Consider the following 21,416-nt stretch of genomic DNA (forward strand, 5'->3'; position numbering starts at 1 on the left):
GATGTTTACAGTGCCATTTCTTTAAGACACATGGCCAGTCATTGTGCAATTTATACTCCTTGACTACCTAAGCTATTAGACTCCTTCTCAAACATGACTGAATTAGGCATGCAGAAACGTGATCTTTCAGTCAGCTGCCTGAATGAGCAGCCACTTAAAATGGCACCAAGGGTAAGTGCAAGTTTTCCAAACAGTCCCTCCACAGTGGCAGGTTGAAGGGTATGGTTTCCAAGCATGATCCACAGCCTCAGACCCTCTCTGACAATGTTTTTATTTTACAAGCTGACAGATTGAAAAGTAGGGAGTGTCAGTCTTCTGTCCAAATACTAGAAATATCCTGTCCCACTTTGTTATCAGATACTTTAATAGAGGACTCCTCCAGGACATAGGAAGTTCAATTTCCTTCTCTGCCTGATAGCACACCTGAACATTTCTTATTTCCTATTATATACTCTGGGAAAGAAGATGCCAACTCAACCAAAATCTGAAAGCAAGGCTTTTGAGCCCAAGAAGAGACCCAGTCTACAGCCATGCTACCAAGCATGAAGGTCTAGGTCTTGGTGACACATTCAGCTCCTGTCGGGCAAAACACATCATAGAAGCATCTGCACAAACATATTCAGAACACATTACAGAAGTGTTCATAGCTCCCTCCCTAAGCTTAACACCAGCTAAACTGTGCTGGTTAGGCAATAAGACTAACATGGCCATGGTAGTGTCTGTGCCTTTTGATAATGAAGTAGTTTCTCCCAATACTTCATAGCTTTGCTCAGCTAGGCTCTATGATATGAGGAATAAAACTTGAACTTCCAAGGTATATGAGTGAGGAAGTGGCCATGTAGGTTCAACCAGTTTAAACCTAGGCTACTCCAGTGATTCTCACAGTGCTCTGATTTCTCAGCATGCTTTAACTTTATCTATTGTGTCTCCACAAAAAAAAAAAACCCATGAAATTTAAATACAGTGTAGACAAATCTCACTTAAAATACAATAAAATTTGAGGCTTATAGTTGCTTACTTCTCAAGTGTAGGAATTCATTATCAAGCCTACCCTCATAACTTTAAACCACAATTTTACTACTTCCTCTGCTCCCACACTGTCATTTATTTCTTCCTCAATTTCCCTTTATTTGATGTGATAGATTCCTTCCTCAAATTGAGAACTCAGATTTGTCTTGTCTGCTATTTTCCCCCTTTAATCGGTGCACAATTTGGTTGGCAACGGCTCTGAACTCCAGAGAGTTCTCTATTGTTTTCTCCCTGAGTTTCCACAGCATTTTCTACGTCTCTCTTGCAGAATATCGGCATTTACCCGACCTCTGAACGCTCAAGGCCCCGGGACACCTCCGGGGTGGCTGTGACGCGGCCCATAACACACATCCTACTCCGATCACCTGCCCAGCACCACTACCCCTCCCCCCAGCGTCCTTTGTCCAGAGCGAGCGTTGACCCACTACCTACCCCACCCCAGGCTGGGGGGAGTTCCCGTTTCTGCGCAGCCGCCCTCGTTCCGTGAACGTTTCTACGCTTTTCGGCGAACGCCGGCCCCTCCCTTCTCCTCCTCTTCCTCCAGCTCCAAGTGCTGTGGTGTTGCTATGGCGTTGTCCACTCGGACCACGCAGGCTGCGGGGCCTGGCCGGGCCTGAGCTGCGAGAAGCCCCCAGGGCCGCAGACTGGCCGGACGCCGCCCCTGCCCTGGCCGCCTGTGGCCGCAGATACTAGCGTGGGCCCGCTAGCCGAGCCCCCTTCTCCTTCTTCCCCGCCGCCGCCGCCTTCACCTTCTCTCGATCCCGGGGTTCCGGAAGGCGGCGGCGGGCCCCGGCTGGAGCAGGCGGTGGAGAAGATGGCGGGGAATGGCGGAGGATTCGCTGGCGCCGGGAGCGGGGAGATAATCCAGCTCAACGTGGGGGGTACCAGGTGAGCGGATGTGCAGGGCAGGCCGAGCGGGACCGACCCCAGGGCCTGCCGGCGGGTGGTGCCAGCTCGTACCGGAGGGTGTCGGAGCGAGGGCGAGCACGGCGAAGTCGGCTCGCCTGTGATCGGTCCACCGCGGTTGCTGCCTCTGGAAGCGCCTGGATAAAGCTTTTGCAGGGGAGCTGGGACAGTTGGACTCGGAGGCAGATACGGGAGGAGTTGGCAGCCCTGCGTGGTGTCTGTATTGCATGGTCTGGGGTTTCTAGAGACGTGCTTCAGGAGCACATCTCGACTCTATACTGCTGCTTCAGGAGTAGAGGACAGAGAGGTTTGCTTTGCCATAGCTTTCTAGGCATCGGTCTGTCTTGCAGTCTCAGATACTAAGGTGTTAAAAAGGTAGATACAATACCGCTGCTGTCAATCAGAGTAAAGATTTGTAATTGAACGGACGCTGAAAGTTTAGAAGATGGCATTTTGGCAGGCTGAGATAGGGGTCAGAATCTGTGTGATAGTGTACATCTTTCTATCAGAATGCTCAGGCATGATCACAGTAGATGGTGGGAACCGAAGTAATGTGTCTTTCTGAGTCTGTGGACAGCATGAGACCAGCTATTAGTATTGGAAGCAACTACTACTATCCCAGAAGAAGATCGTGTTCTTATAACGAAATTGTATGTTGCAGCCTTCCTAAAGGATGGTGCTGTAAAATTGATGCAGAATTCCTTTGTTATAAGGAGACATTAAGAACCTCGTTCAGCCCAGATAGACTGCTTGTAACTTCCTGTCCTGGGTTCAGCAGTAGCAGTCATTTTTCTCCTTCTTAATAAGTGGTGCAGTGCTGTGGTTTCGACTTTCAGCCTGGGAACAGTGCCGATAACACCAATGTTTTTAGTTGTTGTTCAGTAATGTTTACTCTGACCAAGGACTTTCTGAGTCTCATGCCCTGCCAGGGAGGAGGGGAAGCCGGGAGGTAGCAGAGACAGGACACCTGACCCAAACTGACCAAAGAGGTATTCCATACCACAGCATGTCATGCCCCCTATATAAATTGGAGGCAGTTACCCAGAAGGGTTAGATCGCTGTTTGGGTTGGGCTGGGTATCGGTCGGCCGTGATGAGCAGTTGTATTCTCTTCCCTTGTTATTTCCCTTATCATTATTATTATTGGTGGTAGCAGCAGTGGTTTGTGTTATACCTCAGTTATTGGACTGTTCATATCTCAACCCATGGGAATTACATTCTTTCGATTCTCTTCCCCATTCCTCCGGGAAAGGGGGGGGAGGAAGAGAGGGGAGTGAGAGAGTGGCTGCATGGCTGACTAAACCAGGACACTTCCATAGGCAAAACTCTCCTACAGGGATGCTTTCAGCATAACTTTGGTGTTGGCTTGGACCAGATTTTATGTTACACTGAATAAGGTTCATCAGTGAACTCTGTCTCTAAAATGGTAGGGCAATTCACCTTCTAGGATTTTATTACAAGTGGAATCAAAAAGGTGCTTCGATCTATAAGTAACATCTGTTTATGAAGTGCTTATGCAGAGAACAGAGAATTAAATACAGGGCATGAATTGGGGAAGAAATAAACCTCCTCAGAGGGCTTGTCTACACAGAAGTATGAAGAATAAGGCAAGCTAACAATTGTGTATATTTTATTTCTGATTGAACGTCTATGTTCTAGGCAGCAGACATCATTTGGACATAAGAGGTAGGTAAATTGTGCATTAGTTCTTGTTACCCATACTAGAAACCGGAAACTCTTTTGTTTGTGGAGTTGTATGAGAAGAGGAAATCAAAGCTCCCCTCTGTCTCTGACAGCAGTTATACTTTGGAGCATCTAGTACAGAGACACCAGTTTTGCATGTTCTGACACTAGGTTCCCACTGCCCCCGGGACTACCAGAGCTTCTCTGTTGTATGCTGTTGCTCCAGTGGTTTCTGGTCTCAGCCCAGTGGATTCCTTTTCTGGCAGCAGAAAACCTCTTGCAAGTTAACATTCACAGAAATTTAGAAAGTTTTCTTGACCTTTTATCTCCCTCTGCTTATAAGATAACTCTAAAAGCCCAACAGACTATGAAAATGGCTGTTTTGCCTGTTTGTGTCTGTTCCCAGTTACCTGTATTTTCTTTCAGTGGAGGCCACCTGCTTAAGGGTGTTTGAGAATATTCCAGTGGGTTTGCCTGGTTGTCCTCATACAATGTCCATCTGACCACTGCGTGTTAGCTGCATGGATCCGTGGATGAACTTACACACGAAAACGTTGCTAGCTAAGCTTCTTTTGTACCCTGGAAAGAAGGGCTCTTGTCTTCTTGTTTACATAGATTAATGCATGTGCATTAAAAGTTCTAAAGTATAGGTTAGTATGAGGTATTACTAAACTGATTCCATAGTGCAAATCACAGACAGAAAATACTCGTGCTATCTAAACCCACTGATCAAATTGCAAGGAGATGAATGTGGAATCCGTTGATGGCTCTTTTTTCTGTTCTCCTTATTTGGGCCTTGTTATTCTGGAACATCTAGTCACAAATGTTTTGGTACTTTGACTTAGAAAATGCTAGAGTTGAACCCAGCTCTAGGTGGTGTCAGAACACCAGCAAATCTTGACACCTCTAAATAGCTGACTGTCACCCATCTGCCTAAATGCAAGCATGTGTGCAAGTCAGAAACTGTGTTATAGTCTACTGAGAAGTACCATGGAGTCCTCAAACATTTGTTCAGAGATCCTGAGCATCTTCATGGTCTCAGGAGGCTTTATTGCTTCAGAATTAATTTAAGCATTTATCATTCAGTGTTGTTTACAACTGAAACTTGTAGAAGTATCAGACAATAAAAATATTCAGCTTGTGAAGACCTTTAAAAGGACTAACTGGGGATGGTGCATCCATCCCCATAGTTAGATGCGGTGTCTGGATTAATCTTGGATAAAATACGTACAGCTCATTGTTTTCTATTATGCACACACTGGAGCATAGTTAATCATCCCTTAATCTTAGAGAAGGGTAGTGGTCCATATGACAGCTGATAAAAGCTGTACAAAAATGCAGATATACTTAGAAGCCACTTTCCATTTAAATAGCAAACTGTTTTGGTTCTCTTTATTTTTAATGTTTTTAAGAAAGACTTTGCTTGTTTGTGCTTAGAATGCTGATACTGGAGATTTTCTGTTAAGCAGCTACACGATCCAGATTTTGTGCAGAATGGTAGTTCCATACAGCCTTTGTGTTGCCCCTAGGGTGGATAAATTCATGCTTTTTGTTTAGCAGCGGAAACAAAAAATGCTTTGTACTACATTCCTGGACTGTGTGGAAAGTTATGGAATTTTACTTTTGCGTTGCCTTTTTTGATTCCCATTAATGAAGAGGATACCAAAGGTTTCTTAGTCGTGGTACTAATAAGAGGATATATACAGTCAGCTGATGTGGAGTACGAAATCCTTGTCCAAGCTGTCAATCCAGTTGTATTTCTTCATGGTAAATCCAAAGTATAGAAGAGTTCATAGGTAGTTATTATGTAAAATACTGTCTGACATTGTAAGTAATATTATAATTGCATTATTTCATATTATGTTTCAGAGTAAATGCTTTCTTTTAACTGTTATTGCTGTTGGGCCCCCCTTGGAGGGCCTAAACAGCAAATGGCAAATAATTGAAGTTACGGTAAAATACTGACTTGAAGCTCATTGTGGTCTTTTGCCATGCACAGTGTAGCACCCCTTGAGTCGTAAGTAAGAGTACCATGCAGTTAGTTAAAAACATAGCACACTATCCATTAACTTTTATTTTAGTGTCTGCTTTTTGTGTGGTTGCTTTTTTTTGGGGGGGGGGGGTTGGGGGGGGGGAGGTTGGTTGGTTGTCAAGTTAAATGCTTGATAAAAATCTCTAGAGTATGAGAACCGAAAAATGAAGGATTCTGGGGACAGTGTATTACAAACCTATAAAGAATGACACTTTGGGGGTTTCTGGACAGTTGTGCTTCATGCTTAAGGACAATCTGTGCAAAGAATCTGCAACTTGTTTGACTTTGTGGAGACATTTAAATGATCTCAGTCTTCCCAGATGTGTTTGATATCAGCTTTGTAGGACAAATAAAAGATAAAACAGATTTCTTTCCAATTTTACAGCTGATTGTAAACTTGTTAACTTTGGTTTCCTAGGTTCAGCACTTCAAGACAAACACTGATGTGGATTCCAGACTCCTTTTTTTCCAGGTATTTGTAATTGATATTCACATTAAAGAAACAGAAATTAATAGTCATTTAAAAAATATATATCTTCTCAGATATATATGTTATTTATTTATTTATGTTGTTAATAGTGTCAGTTAATGCTGTTAATAATGTCTTTATTCATTAATGCTTTTCTCCCTCCTCAAGCAATGGGACAGATTCATTTGAAGTAAGCTGTTATCCAAAAGGCATCTTCTGTCTTGAATGATGCTATGGCAGCTTATGTGTGCTGAAAAGCTGTCACTTTTTAGACATAGTGTTATGGAAATAAGTTTCCAAATCTGCAGGAAAGGGAGATGCCACTGTTTCTATTACTGTGTTACCACTTGTGATCTTACTGACTATACACAGTAGCACTGCCTGTAATGTTTTTTGAATTATTGCTGTACCCTGAGTAGAGGATACAGAGTACATCACACAACACAGGAGCTGTTGAATTATTGAACAGTCTTCTGCTAACTTTTATGTCGCTACAGTTGCTACTTGTGTAGGTGGTGCTGCTTACTGCTTGTACGCTAGTAATTTTGTGCTGTAGTTGCTGGACCTCTATCATCTCTTTCACGGACACCCCCTTGTCGTGGGGAAAGAGCTTGCGTGCCCTTGTGAAGTTGGGAGTTATGCTGGTGGTGGCTTATGCTTCCGGTAGGGTCTCCCATGCCAGTCAGCTCTCAAATGAAGGGTCAGACAAAGTGTGTCCATGGGCAGGATGGGCTCACTAGCCTTCGGGCAACCATCCTAGGAGAAGGACAACTCCAACTTCAAACCCGGGCAGATGGAGCTCGTGTAGCCCTGTAAGGCCATCCATCTAAGAGAAGGATACTCTGATTAAACCTACGATCTGAGGACTTTGCTGTCTCCGTCCAAGCTCGCTAGGCCCTGGCAGATAAACCTCAGGTGTAAAGGGTGAGGCCAGTTCTGCGCACGCTGTGCCTCACCTAAAATAAACCCACTGCACAGGCCCGAAGGGTTTACCCACACTTGCAAAGCCCTGTAGCTACAGGCGAGGGACGAAACGGCAGGTGATAAGGTGCACTGGAAGTCGCAGACCCAACCCTGCATGCAGGCGGTTCAGGACATTGGTCGCTCAAGTCTGACCCAGGAGATGACAGTCTTGTTCGGCAGCATCCTGAATGACCAAGCAGCCTTTTTCAAGGACAGCACTGCTTGCTCCATATGGAGAGAGGCCTAGAAAAGGTGGCCTAACCAAAGCTCATCTCCCCCTCCACCTGGTTGGCTAGCCGCAGCCAACGGGCATCTTGTATTGCGGTCAATTAAAAACAAAGAGACAAAGGCATACACCTGCCTCCAAAGGTGTGTCCAGATTGACACTCGCATGTTGGAACATCAGAACCATGCTTGATACAGTGAACAGTGGGCGTCCTGAGCGCCGTTCTGCGCTAATTGCCCATGAATTGTCACGTCTTAACATTGATATCGCTGCACTCAGTGAAGTTCGCCTTCATGAGGAAGGTAGCCTCAAAGAACATGGTGCTGGCTATACACTCTACTGGTCAGGCAAACCCAAAACTGAAAGTCATCTTTCTGGAGTCGGCTTCATGATTAAAAACTCCATAGCCTCTAAACTTGAAAATTTGCCGATAGGTCATTCCGACCGTATTATCTCCTTACGTCTTCCACTACACAATAAGCAACACATTGTTCTTTTCAGCATATATGCTCCAACTCTGCAAGCTGACCCTGCAGAAAAAGAAAAATCCTACTCCGACCTGCGTCACCTCACTCAGAAAGTTCCTATAGAAGATAAAATCATAATCCTTGGTGACTTCAACGCCCGAGTAGGAAAGAACTTTGAAGCCTGGAAAGGAGTACTAGGCAAGCACGGTGTTGGCAACTGCAATGATAACGGTCGTCTCTTACTAGAGTTCTGTGCAGAGCAACAGCTTACCATCACCAACACTATCTTCCAGCAGAAAGACAGCTGGAAGACAACCTGGATGCATCCTCAATCTAAACATTGGCACCTTATTGATTATGTTTTAGTACGCCAGAGAAATATTCGTGATGTCTGCCAGACCAGAGTGATGCCTAGTGCAGAATGCCAAACAGACCACCGCCTTGTGCGTTGCAAACTTAATTTCCACTTCAAGCCTAAGCCTAAGAGGAGCGGCATTCCAAGGAGGAGGCTCAATGTTGATAATCTTCAAATAGCTGCAGTGAGGGACAGCTTTCAGGCTAACCTTCAAACTAGGCTTGAAGACCAACTTATAGATTCTTCTCCTGAAGCGCTTTGGCAACATATCAAAAACAGCATCCTGCAGTCCTCCGTAGAATCCATTGGGTTCTCCTCAAAGAAAAACAAAGACTGGTTTGACGATAGCAACCAGGAGGTCCAGGAATTGCTGACAAAAAAGAGATCTGCTCATCAAGCACACCTCACTCAGCCACTCTGCCATGTAAGAAAAGCAGCCTTTCGTCTTGCATGTAGCAAACTCCAACAGAAACTTAGAGACATCCAGAACAAGTGGTGGGTCAACTTAGCAGAAAAGACTCAACTATGTGCAGATTTGGGTGACCACAGAGGATTCTATGAGGCTCTGAAGGCAGTGTATGGACCCACATTCCAGGTTCAAAGCCCCTTACTTGGTGCAGATGGCCAAACGCTTCTTACAGATAAAATCTCCATCCTGAATCGTTGGTCTGAACATTTTCAAACCCTCTTTAGTGCTAATCGTGTAGTCCAAGGCGAAGGAATCCAGCACATTCTGCAACATCTGGTGAAAAACGAATTGGATTTAGCCCCTACCATGGGAGAGACTCTTAAGGCCATACAGCAGGTGAAAACTGGCAAGGCAGCTGGGGTTGACGGAGTCCCACCTGAAATATGGAAGCATGGAGGCCAAGCACTTCATGCTAAATTTCATGAACTAGTTGTGTGCTGTTGGGAACAAGGCAAAATACCGTCAGACTTCCGTGACGCAATCATTGTCACTCTGTATAAGAAAAAAGGTGTCAAGTCAGACTGCTCAAGCTACCGTGGTATAATTCTGCTCTCCATTGCTGGTAAAATTCTTGCAAGAATACTATTGAACAGACTAGTACCTGCTATCGCAGAAGAACTTCTACCTGAAAGCCAGTGTGGTTTCAGGGCTAATAGAAGTACCACAGACATGGTATTTGTTCTCAGACAATTGCAAGAAAAGTGTAGAGAACAGAATAAGGGGTTATACGTAACTTTCGTTGACCTCACCAAAGCTTTTGACACTGTGAGCAGGAAAGGCTTGTGGCTGATCTTAGAACGATTAGGTTGTCCCCCCAAGTTCCTAAAATGATTATTCTGTTACATGAGGATCAGCAAGGCCAAGTCAGGTATGGTGATGCACTCTCTGAGCCTTTCCCAATAACCAATGGTGTGAAACAAGGTTGCGTTCTCGCACCGACCTTATTCACAATCTTCTTCAGCATGATGCTCCGAAGGGCTACAGCAGACCTCGACGAACAAGACGGCATTTATATTCGATACCGTACCGATGGTAGCCTATTCAATCTAAGGCGACTGAAGGCCCACACTAAGACCCTAAACCATCTTGTCCGTGAACTGCTGTTTGCTGATGATGCCGCCCTTGTTGCCCACACAGAAGCAGCTCTGCAGCGTTTAACATCTTGCTTTGCGGAGGCGGCTGAGGTTTTTGGGCTGGAAGTCAGCTTGAAGAAGACAGTAGTCCTCTACCAACCTGCACCCTAAGAAGATCATCGCCATCCCCATATTACCATCGGCGAGTCAGACCTTAAGTCAGTTCAGCAGTTCAGCTATCTGGGAAGCATCATTTCCTCGGATGCCATGATCGACAAAGAGATAGACAACAGAATAGCAAAGGCATATACAGCCTTTGGAAAACTCCATAAAAGAGTATGGTGTAATAAACACCTGAAGAAAAGTACAAAGGTCAGTGTCTACAGAGCCATAGTATTGTCTACTCTTTTATATGGGTCTGAATCATGGGTCATCTACCGTCATCACCTGCGACTCCTGGAACGCTTTCATCAGCGCTGCCTCCGTACAATTCTAAACATCCATTGGACTGACTATGTGTCTAATGTCACTGTCCTTGAACAGGCAGGGGTCACCAGCATCGAGGCCATATTGCTGAAATTGCAGCTGCGCTGGGCAGGGCACGTCTCTAGAATGAAGGATCACCGCCTCCCCAAGATCGTGTTTTACGGTGAACTTGCCACCGGTAGCCGCAAGAGAGGTGCCCCAAAGAAGAGATACAAGGACTCCCTGAAACAATGCCTTAGCCTTGGCCATATTGACTACCACCAGTGGTCCACCTTGGCCTCCAATCGGGAGACTTGGAGGCACACCATACATAATGCCGCTGACTCCTTTGAGAGTTCACGAAGAACTAGTCTCGAGGAGAAAAGACAACACAGGAAGAATCGCGCCCCACCTGTTCCACCCAAGGAGACCTTCTGCTGTGCTTTTTGTAGCCGGATTTGCCTATCCCACATTTGCCGCCTTAGTCATCAGTGTGCTTGTAGTAAGCGTGGGTAAATGCCCTTCCCAAATCTTCGTTCGCGAAGTCAAGCCATGAGGTATGATGAGCATCCCAGTTAATCTGAAACATAAAAGAAATCCTGGCATGTAAAAGGCAGGCAGTTTTGCTTCCTTACATTTAATTTTTGTACTCAAGACTTCCTTCCCAACAAAAGCCAGTAGCTGACAGAGGGAGACAGCATTACCTGCTCCTGTTTCACTGAAATGTTAGGATAAATGGAGTGCCAGGGAAGTGTCACCTTCTTTGAAGCGTGGAAGAAAAGGCACAAGGAGGAACTTCCATGCTATTCCACAGTCTCTCAACACAAAGTATACTAAGGAGTTTGTTCTGAAAGTTATCCGTGACTGGCATATCTCAGAGATAATTGTCCAGACTCAGATGGAATCTTAAAACTGTGACATTACTTAGTTTGCTTCTTATCTGTAAAACAATGTTTGGGTGTTGTGTTTTCTGTAGATCTGTAGCAAAAGTACTTCAATCTCATGGGAGAGAAACTTTGACGGAAAATTGTGTCAAAACTCATCTACCCCATTCTTGCCCAGCAAGTCCTTTCAGAGTTGATAGTTTACTCTTGCTTTTTACTTCAGTAGCTTTTATTGCTGCTGGTTTACCAAATGCTATTGGTTTACCAAAATGAAGGTGAAAATTCACAAAGAAAGCAAAGGGACTGAGAGTATTGCTCTCCTATATTTCTGTTAGTACATTTCTGAGAGATGTCTAATGAAGCTTTCCTGTGTTTCAGTTTGCTGAGTGGAAGAATTTCAACGCTGAAGGATGAAACTGGTGCTGTAAGTAGTAAAACTACTAAACCTACTAAACTTACTAATTTAATGCTGTGCTTTCAGTTAGGTTCTCTCCTAATAATCACTGTAGGTTCTAATCTAAGAGGAATTGCACTGCCTGAGTGAGTCTAAACTCTGATGAAAATCAGTGACATCTCTAATTTTTTTTCTTGGTTCTCCTCTTCATTCCAAGATAAATGAAACTAGGACAATGTGCAGTTTTGTGCTCATTCTGCATTGTCTACAGTGCAGAGATAGCAACTGTATTTAAACAGAAAAACTACTTATTGCTGTACTGCAGAGAAGTGTAATTTTCATAAGATAGCTATTGCATATGTAGTTGATTAATCCTGACATGGAAATGCAACTTTAGTTGTCAAATATATATAGAAAAATGGCTGTTTCAGGGAGGGTGCCTGCTGACCTTTGTGGAGAATATAGAACTTAAAGAACATACTTATTAAGTGCCGTCTGTTTGCAGCTGTGTTTGTATATATGTCTTTTAAGAATGTTGAACTGGTGGGTGGTAAAAGGATAATGAGAGGAAACGAGAGGCCCGGAAGCTTTGAGTTATGTTTGTCTGCCACGTCTTCAATTCCTCTTTCTCATGCTCAGCATAAAAAAGCATTTCAGTTGATTGTTGCTCCATAGTGATGCTAAAGCACAGTGATTTTTCCTTGCAGATATTTATTGATCGTGATCCAGCAGCATTTGCACCCATTCTAAATTTTCTTCGCACAAAGGAGTTAGACTTAAGGTAAGAAGTTCTCCTTATTTCAAGTGAAAATTACTTTGATCAGATGTGTTAGTAGAAAATGTTTTCAAGTGAGGATTGTTCAGTTTTACTTATCTAGGTGGGTGCCCAGTGTGTGACTGCACCCTGCTACATCTGGGACCATGTCTGAAGTATGTATGTGGCATGGTGGAGGCAGAAATGGTAGCGTTACATTTTGTTAGTGGATTCATAGAACCATAGAATGGTTAGGGTTGGAAAGGACCTTAAGATCATCTAGTTCAAATCCAGGGACACCTCGTGCTAAACCATGTCACCCAAGATTCCATCCAGCCTGGTCTTGAACAGTGGCAGGGATGGATCATTCACAACTTCTTTGGGCAACCCATTCCAGTGCCTCATCACTCTTACAGTAAAGAACTTCCTCATTATATCCAACCTAAACTTTAAACCTGTTGTGGCAATGTATTTCTTTATTGTTTCTGTATCCTTACTTTAACGGAAGGTAATACTGAGATCACTTTGAAATCTCACGCATCAACATGTTGAATGTATTTGGTGGTAATTCTTTAAACTGCTAGGTAGCTTGATGTTCATGTTGTGTAATACCTACTTAATATGATAGTATTTAAACTCTTAAGTGTTTACCTTGTCCCTGTGTTGTTGTTTGTTGTTTTTTTTTTTCTAGGGGAGTAAGTATTAATGTTCTCAGGCATGAAGCTGAATTCTATGGAATCACTCCTTTAGGTAACTTATTTTTTTAATCTGAGGTCATCTCATTTTTATTATTGTAGAAATGACCCACTTGCAAGTTCTGGGCAGTCATGACCCTGAAGATTATCAAACTTACTGACAAGAGAAGGTTAACTGAAATAATGTTTCCTAGGAATTCAAAGCTGCGCTCATACCTGGTTTTTCTTCTTAGTGAGAAGATTGCTATTATGTGAAGAACTGGAACGCTCATCTTGTGGCAGTGTCCTTTTTCATGGCTACCTGCCTCCTCCAGGTATTTCTGAGTTAATCATCTGATGTTGCTTGCAGTCACTTACTGCTTTAGTTTGTGGGGGCAGTTGGCTGAGGTAGTTACTCCAGCTGTCAAGCTATCTAGAGAAGGCTGTCCCATGGAAAGATTAAGATGCATGGTTGAATCGAACATTGTTCTGATTCAAACCCAAGGCTTTTATGTGTATGCTTTATGTAATGGTATATTTACAGTATTGGGCAGTGTGTTGTGGCATGTTAATATGAAGCAGGCTGTGTTTGATAGTAGACTAGTATAGAGATTCTTCAAGTACATTATCGGCATGGAGTGCTTTCTTCTGTCTGAAGGAGGCTACAAGGATGCTGGGCAGGGACGCTTCGTTAGGGACTGTAGTGACAGGACAAGGGGTAATGGGTTCAAACTTAAACAGGGCAAGTTCAGGTTAGATGTAAGGAAGTTCTTTACTGTGAGGATGGTGAGGCACTGGAATGGGTTGCCCAAGAAAGTTGTGAATGCTCCATCCCTGGCAGTGTTCAAGCCCATGCTGGAGGGAGTCTTGAGTGACACGGTTTAGTGCAAGGTGTCCCTGCCCATGGCAGAGGGTTGGAACTAGATGATCTTAAGGTCCTTTCCAACCCTAACGGTTCCATGATTCTGTGATTCTAAGGTACAGTTACTTTATGTGCCCTAAGGCTAGGTGACAGATCGCCACAAACAAGCTTTCCTTAACAATATGGGTACTTAAAATAGACTTTAGATCAAAGTGCATGATTATTAATCCTGTATTTTGAAAGTGAATGAATATCTGTTATATTACTAAAATTTATGGAGTGGAACCAAACATCTCTTTTCTTTTGCAGGCATTCCCAACCGTAAAATAAATAATACTGCCGGGCCACCATCTGATGGTAGAATTGGTCAAAACTGCTCTGAGAGTGAGATTCATGGTAGTGGTGGTGTCCAACCTACACTTGCTGGTACTGGGGAAGGTACAGTCAGGCTAGGTGAGGAATGTCAGTTCTGAACCCAAAACAAATTGCAAAGGTGATTGTCAGTGGGTAATAAAAGTTGAGTGACTATTTCTGGTTTCAGTCTGTTATTCTGTTTGCCTTAACTTAAATTGTGGAATACTTATTTAACACTACTACCTATACAGTATTTAAGGTTCACTGCTGTACAATCAAGGTATGAGGCTGAGGGAAAGGCAAATCGAAGTTCTTCATGCAGGCCCCTTAGACAAATACCTTTCACTGTACTAAAGCCATGATAAAATCCAGATGGACCAGTATCTCATAGGTTTTTGTTCAGGACCTCCTTCTTTTGCATTTCATTCTTGTTCCTGGTGCCCCTCTCTTGCCCTGCAAGAGTTGAGATTTTAGTATAAAGGTAGTCTTCAGTTGTTTGACTATATAGAGTACATTCCATATAAAATATATAAAACTATAAATAAGATAAGGTTGAATTCTGTCATTTTCCAGTTTTGAATTTGCAGGCAAAATGATTCTGCTAGAGTTGTCATCTTCTGCTATAACCCTGTAAATTGTAGCAGTGTTCATTAGGGACTGTAGTGATAGCTCAAAGGGTAATGGGTTCAAACTTAAACAGGGGAAGTTTAAGTCAGATACAAGGAAAAAATTATTTACTGTGAGGGTGGTGAGGCGCTGGCACAGGTTGCCCGAGGAACTTGTGAATGCTCCATCCCTAGTGGTGTTCAGTGCTAGGCTGGACAGAGCCTTGGGTGACATGGTTTAGTGCAAAGTGTCCCTGCCCATGGCCAGGAACTAGATGGTTTTAAGGTCTTTTCCAACTGTAACTATTCTATGATTCCGTGATATAGAATATGTTAAAAGATTAATCTCTGTCCAGGTAATAGAAAAATAACCCTTGGGTATGTATTGCTTATCCTTCTTTGTGAGTTGCTGCAGGTTTGGAAGAGGGCAGTCATGGGGAAAATAAGAGGGAAGATGCAGTCTTTAGGTATTAGTTCTTTAGTGTATCAAGATTGAGAGCTAACTTGGGAAAGTACCATAATCACTGATTTCCGGTGCCATCCAACACTTCTGCCACACCAAATTTAGTTATAGCTTAGAAACAGGCATGCTTCCCCTACATAGTAGATGGAGGATCTGTAGGTATTCTGTGATGCTGGAAATCTCAGTTTAACAGTCTATAACGATAATGCGGGGTTGCACCAAGTATTTGCCTACAACGTTTATAAAAGACAGCATTGTTTCAACAGTCCTTAAATGTTTACCAGTTTGGTAGGCTTTAAAACTAAGGCATGTATTTGCCTTTTCACCGTTCTGGACACTTTGCATTGTAATGGCTGAGATGAAATGCATAAGAACTTCTGTAGAAGAATTGTAATAGTTGTAAGAATTCTGAGTAATATTGCTAACTAGAATCTAGCTGAAAATCTTTCTTGAGAAAGCTCATTAACCAAGTTTCTGTTGCCTGTCTAGGAGAGAGCTCTATCTTGTTACAGATAAGCAGAGACATCTTCTAATACCCATCGCTTGACTGATTTCAGCTTTGTTGTTGTTTTTAGGATTCCCTGTGGACCCACGGAAAGTCCTCATAGTAGCTGGCCACCACAACTGGATAGTAGCTGCCTATGCCCATTTCGCTGTTTGCTACAGGTACAAGTATAGTTGTTTGTCAGGTTCTAGGAGTCTGAAACAAAGAACCCCAAACACAAAACTCAGTTTCTATAAGCAAAGCAAAAAGATTGCTTTAGTCTGAAATAACAGGAGATCACTTGCATTTAGTTTGACCATATAAATCTGAGTTGTTGCTTTTATTGGTGCAGATCAGCTGCTTGATAGGAACTCAACTTTTGTTGCTTTCATGTTGATTTTGATGCTGTTGCAAAGGTAATGGACTCCAAAGCCCATTTTAAAGCAGGCTTTCAAATGAAAGGTGTCTTAAAAGAGTTCTTCCTGCTGGTTAGGTTTGAAGACATTCTGTGAAGTTAGGTTATCAAAGAACTTGAAACAGTGAAGGGATTTTTGCTGCATAAGTGACATACCTTGTCTTAAACTTCATCTTAGCAGAACTCTTAAGCACTTGCTACTTCACCTGGGTGGCTGGAAAGTGTCTAAATGTCTTGTAAGCAAACTGGCTATTTTTTAACATCAGGTGAAGATACGTAACACCTTCATATTGCAGAAGCCAATTTTAGTTCACATCTGAAAAGCCTGATTTAATTGGTGGCTGTCTTTTCAATGGAAAGAAATCTTTAACAAGAGCTCTTCCTAAAAGCCAAACTAACACTGCTGTTTTGTGGTTCAGAAACAGAAGGGAGAATAAAGAGTGTGAGGTGAGTAGCTTCTTTGTAGTTACTGCCGAGCTGAAGCTATAGTTTTCTGCCTTTCAAACTATATACATTACTAATTTATTTGCTTAAACTTTGTAACTTAAGTCACATCTAACTTGTCTGCTGTATTCACCACTGCAGTTTGGTTTGCTTTAATTTGTACTAGATGTGACTTCTCTTGCTCTCTTCAATGTTCTTGTTTTCAATTACGTGTAATATGGTCTGACTGGAGAAAGAGGCAATGATTTGCAATCATTGTCTCCTCCTTAGGATTTTTATCTCTATTTCCCTTTAAGTGAAAGATTCACTCATGTGAATCTCACTCTCTGTGGTTCTTCAGCTCCAGGCAGGATGCAGTGCTGAAGTGAAAGACGAGGAGCAATGGCAAAAAAAATACCAGATAATGTTTCTCCTTTCCATTTTATATAATTTGACTGCTGAGATTTAGTGTGCTTTACCTGAGTTGCAAAGTGTCTAAATTATTGCCTGAAATTAAAGCAGATAAATTGTGTTTTTCTGGTATTAGGTAAGCCTTTAAAATGCACAGGGAAATTGTTCTCTAAAAATAAATCTTATAGTCAATTCAGTATTATCTGTTTACAGTATGCCATAAACAGCAAATGCAACTTAGCACAGCTTTATGCTCCAGCATGATTGGGAGTCTTATGTTATGCATAATTTCCAGAGGCAACTTAATAGAGATTTCTTCTGAAGTCTTAAGCTGAGCCTCTGGCATTTGTCTAGCCCAGACTTTTGGTTTAGTCTTATAACTTATTTATCAGATGTGCTTATATGACGAAAAAGCCCAGTACAGGGGTTCAGTAGCTGCAAAGCACTGAAATAATATGCAGAGTCAGACTTCAAGGTTGGGGGGGAGGCAGTTTTTGTAGACTCTAGTGCTTAACTGGAATTTTGAGTTTTGTGGCTTAGGCTGTAAAACTGGAACAGCCAGCCAGCCATATTGGTTCAGGTTTAGACTGAATTATCTGTTTCTGAATCTCTGACCTCTGCTCTCTGTTTTTGTCCTTCTCTCTCTCCTTTGCCCTTCTAGAATCAAAGAGTCATCTGGGTGGCAGCAGGTCTTCACGAGTCCCTATCTGGACTGGACAATTGAGCGAGTGGCTCTCAATGCTAAGGTGGTTGGAGGACCTCATGGAGACAAGGATAAGATGGTTGCAGTTGCCTCAGAGAGTAGCATAATCTTGTGGAGCATTCAAGATGGTGGTAGTGGCAGCGAAATTGGTAACTATAATAGCGTGGGCTTTTTATTGTGTGTGTATGTTTAACAAGGGAGAAGGCTGTGACCTTATTTTGAGGTACATATGATCTGCAGTGTCCTGTGTACATTTTCACAAAGTGACAAAGCATGCTTATACCGTTACAGCATACTAACTTTCTTCTCTGTCATGCTAGAGGATTCCTATCTTAAAAAGGTGGACAATAAAAAAGCAGTCTGCTTACTGAACAGGCACTAACACTTACTGTTCAGTTTGAAGGTTTTGTGTAAGGATGCAGATTAAGAGTAAAACCTTTGCCTGGACTTGTATTAGAATCTAGGCCATAGAGCAGAGGAACTTAAGCTTCTGATATGAAAAGTTACAGATATTGAGAAATTCTGCTCTTTTCTTTCCTTCATCATATTAAAGCCGCATTTTTACATGGGGATGATGGAAAGATTTCAGTTCTCTGTCCAATGTAGTTCCTAAATGGAAGGTGAAAATCTCTTTGTAATTACAGTATAGAAAAAGCGCTCTACTGTCCTAAGCATACAGGAATAGCTGCTTGTACACCTTGGCACTAAAGGACACACAATTAGGGAGGGTAAAGAAATAGCAGGAAGATATTTCAGAAGTAAATGTTCCTTGGTATTCATCTGATGACTTGTCTGACTCTTGTTCAAAGAGAGGTCAAATGTGGGAGGTAGTGAAGGAAGTGGTATTAGGAACTCCCTCTAGCCTAATTTTTGGTGTTTGAATAACCACTACTATGCCAGTAATGTTTTTCCTTCGGCAGTGGATACTGCTAACCAAGTATGACAACAGTCTCCTTATTTGGTCACTTTGCTTTGAAATTTACTGCTGAGTTAATTTGTTATTAGATGTATCTCCATACATAACTCCATGAGAATTCATGCAGTCATTAATTGAAATAAAAAAGACGAGCATTACTTTAAGCACTGTGCTATTACATTTCTCCTGTACTTTCTGGTTTGATTAGCTGCTTATGTTACCTTGGCATTTGCAGTAAGATATGTGAAGCAGCATCTCAGGTATTTGGAAATGAAGTGCAAAGAGACACAAAACCCATAAGTGGGCTTCTAATAAAAACTAGAGTATGCCAGTATCATAAATTTATGATAACTTGGACTTCAACTGAACATGGCAGCAAAACTGGAGGAAGCACTTTTGCTAAACAGACTGTGCTGCATTGAAGTGATTTTTGTGAAACAAAGGAAATCCCACTGGGGGCAGAGAGGAGCAGAGAGAAAGTGCCTCCAGGGTTGAATCTTTAGTCTGACTAACATTGACCAAAATGTACTGTTACTCTTTTGGATAATAGGTCATGCTGCTTGGCTTAAAAAACCCTAAAGTATGTTTGTGCTTATTAGTAATAACTTGAATAGAGTTGTCTTGTTTCCTTGTGGAGGCAGATGCTTGCAGTCCTGCTTGGTGTTAGAGATATAGTGGATTGCTATCATCTTGGGAGAGAAACTACTTGTTCCAAACAGTCACTGGGGCCTGGTGATGCCATCCTCAGAAAACTCTGTGGGCTGGCAGCTTTGTCATAGGGCTGTGTCAGAGTGCTCTCTTTACTTTCGATATTACTTACATAAGGCACTGCTGCTGGATTGCTGCTGTAAGCAGTATTTTACTGAGAGGGACCCTTAAGACAAGAGCCTGTCATTACATATAGCATCGTCTCCCCTGGGAATGGGTCTCAGATTGTTGAGCCTAAGCAGGACTGACACTTTAGATTCCTCCAGACTATTCAAGCTGTCTTCCTTGATTATCTTGAACCTCATCCTTCTCTGGAGTAATCAGTTCTAGTTGTTTCTGTGGATTTTTTATTACTGCCTTTTTCACATGTCCTGTACAGCTGAAGCTTATCTTCATTGAATGATTGTGCTGTGCCATGGAAAACAGTTTAGCATCCTAATTAAAGATAAATATATGTTGAGCTTCCTGAGATTCCTTCTCAGGGTGTAACAGAGGGCTGTTCTTGGTTGGGAATGGCACTCTGTTCATTTGAATTTGTCTAAAACAGTGTTGGGAAATATTCTAGCTGTTGAGTACTCTTGTTCTGAAGACATCTGGCTGCTGCAGTTGAAGTGTATTAGTGAGAAGTAATATAAGTATGTAGAATGAGCAGTATGGAATAGAAAACTTACTAGTGAAGCTGGACACTTAATAGTGTTATGTATCCCTAGTAGTATAGACTTTTGTACTTACCATGTACCCCCAATAGTACTGACTTTTGTACTTGCTAGGCAGTAAAACTTAGCCTGGAATTACGTACAAACTCAGCTACTTACAGGGTTGTTTTGCTGGATTTCATAGCTGGCAGACTTGGAAATTATCTCGGAGCTTTGTAGTTTGCTGTAATTTTCAAACGTGCGTTGCAATAAATATTACCAAATGTACTATGCTATCCAAGTTTGCGTTAAAAGTATTCATATTTGATCCATGATGAGACTAGGAAGTTTTAAAGAGAGGGCAGATATTAAGGTCTACTATAACCATAGTCATCAATACCTGTCACATTCTTCTGTGTTGTGATTTTTAAGTGCAGTGTTCTTGGTGCCACATTTGCTTTCTTTGGAAAGCCAGCATTTGCTGGTAAGTCTTATCTTCCAGATTTTGAGTAGTATGTGATGACTGGTGAAACTGGTTCCCTGTATGGCTTCAATTTTTAATAGCCTGTACTCTCTACTCATGGACTGTAACCAAAGTGAAAGATGCGTAGATGAAGAGAAAGAAAGAAAGAAAGACACAGGCTTTTGTAGGCTGCTTATTTTTACAGGTTCAAGTATTTCTGCTAAAAAGAGAAATTTGAATGTATTCAGCTAGTGTCACACTGGGGTAGGTCAGTTTTTTCCAAGAGTAACAATTAAGCCTTGTAGCTGTATTTAGTTTCTAAAATTTGTTTTCAGACTACGGATGTTTGATTGGACTTCAAAAGAGAAAACTTGTAATACTTTAAAATGTAACTGCAAACTAATCCAGTACAAATTTGGCTAATGAAACCCATGAAATTACTGCTTCGTAAATGACTCTTAATAGATTCTATGAAAACAACAACAAGAAATCCTACTTACTGGAATAGAATTTTTAGTTGTTATTTATATTTTAATGTTCTTAGAATGCATAAAGCCCTTTGAGGACTTGATGGCAATGATTGCATCAGAAGAAGTGACATTATGCTGCTATTCAGTTTAAGGGAACCCAGTTTGCTGCTTGAATGGTACCTCCCTTAGTACGTTGCAAACACAGTTTTGGCTGTTCTTTTCTTGCTACTGCAAGAGATGTGACATGATAATAATGAAGGGATTCCATTGTTACAGTTTTTTTTCTCTTTATTTTAGATGTGCTTCAAAGACTGGGGTTTTTTTCCTTTTTTTTTTTTTTTTTTTTTTTGTAGGAGTGTTCAGTCTTGGAGTTCCTGTAGATGCTCTCTTCTTCATTGGCAACCAGTTGGTGGCTACAAGCCATACAGGGAAAGTGGGAGTGTGGAACGCTGTGACTCAGCATTGGCAGGTGTGTTCAGTTCCCTTTTCTGTTTCAGTCACTTTCAATAAGCTGGTATTTCTTCTAGTAAAAAGAGAAGCCAACAATCTAAAAGCATGTGTGAAATGCTTGTCACAGGGTTTTCAGCCCTGACCTGTGTCACAGAGTTTGACACCTTCATATCTAAATATGTGCCTGTGAGTAGAACTTTGAATTGTTTGGT

At 42.1% G+C, this 21,416-nt stretch overlaps 1 protein-coding gene across 3 annotated transcripts in view; it reads left to right on the top strand.

The window, feature by feature from the left end:
* Positions 1-1,550: 1,550 nt before the first annotated feature.
* Positions 1,551-21,416, top strand: part of KCTD3 (potassium channel tetramerization domain containing 3) — a 30,683-nt gene continuing 10,817 nt past the window's right edge. The window contains exons 1-10 of one of the 3 annotated variants that reach the window (XM_061348546.1): positions 1,551-1,917; positions 6,068-6,121; positions 11,399-11,444; positions 12,122-12,195; positions 12,860-12,918; positions 13,097-13,177; positions 14,014-14,142; positions 15,702-15,792; positions 17,521-17,711; positions 21,108-21,223. In XM_061348546.1, the coding sequence (XP_061204530.1) occupies positions 1,844-1,917; positions 6,068-6,121; positions 11,399-11,444; positions 12,122-12,195; positions 12,860-12,918; positions 13,097-13,177; positions 14,014-14,142; positions 15,702-15,792; positions 17,521-17,711; positions 21,108-21,223 (915 nt within the window). In that variant the 5' untranslated portion in view covers positions 1,551-1,843. Of the gene's footprint in view, positions 1,918-6,067; positions 6,122-11,398; positions 11,445-12,121; positions 12,196-12,859; positions 12,919-13,096; positions 13,178-14,013; positions 14,158-15,701; positions 15,793-17,520; positions 17,712-21,107; positions 21,224-21,416 lie in introns of all 3 variants that reach the window. The other 2 variants (XM_061348545.1, XM_061348547.1) reach the window with 2 other exon arrangements.

Source organism: Neopsephotus bourkii, unplaced genomic scaffold (genome assembly GCF_033783945.1).
Source record: "Neopsephotus bourkii isolate Nb327-2 ecotype Australia unplaced genomic scaffold, CSIRO-AGI_Nbou_v1 NB_360, whole genome shotgun sequence".
Lineage (NCBI taxonomy): Eukaryota > Metazoa > Chordata > Aves > Psittaciformes > Psittacidae > Neopsephotus > Neopsephotus bourkii.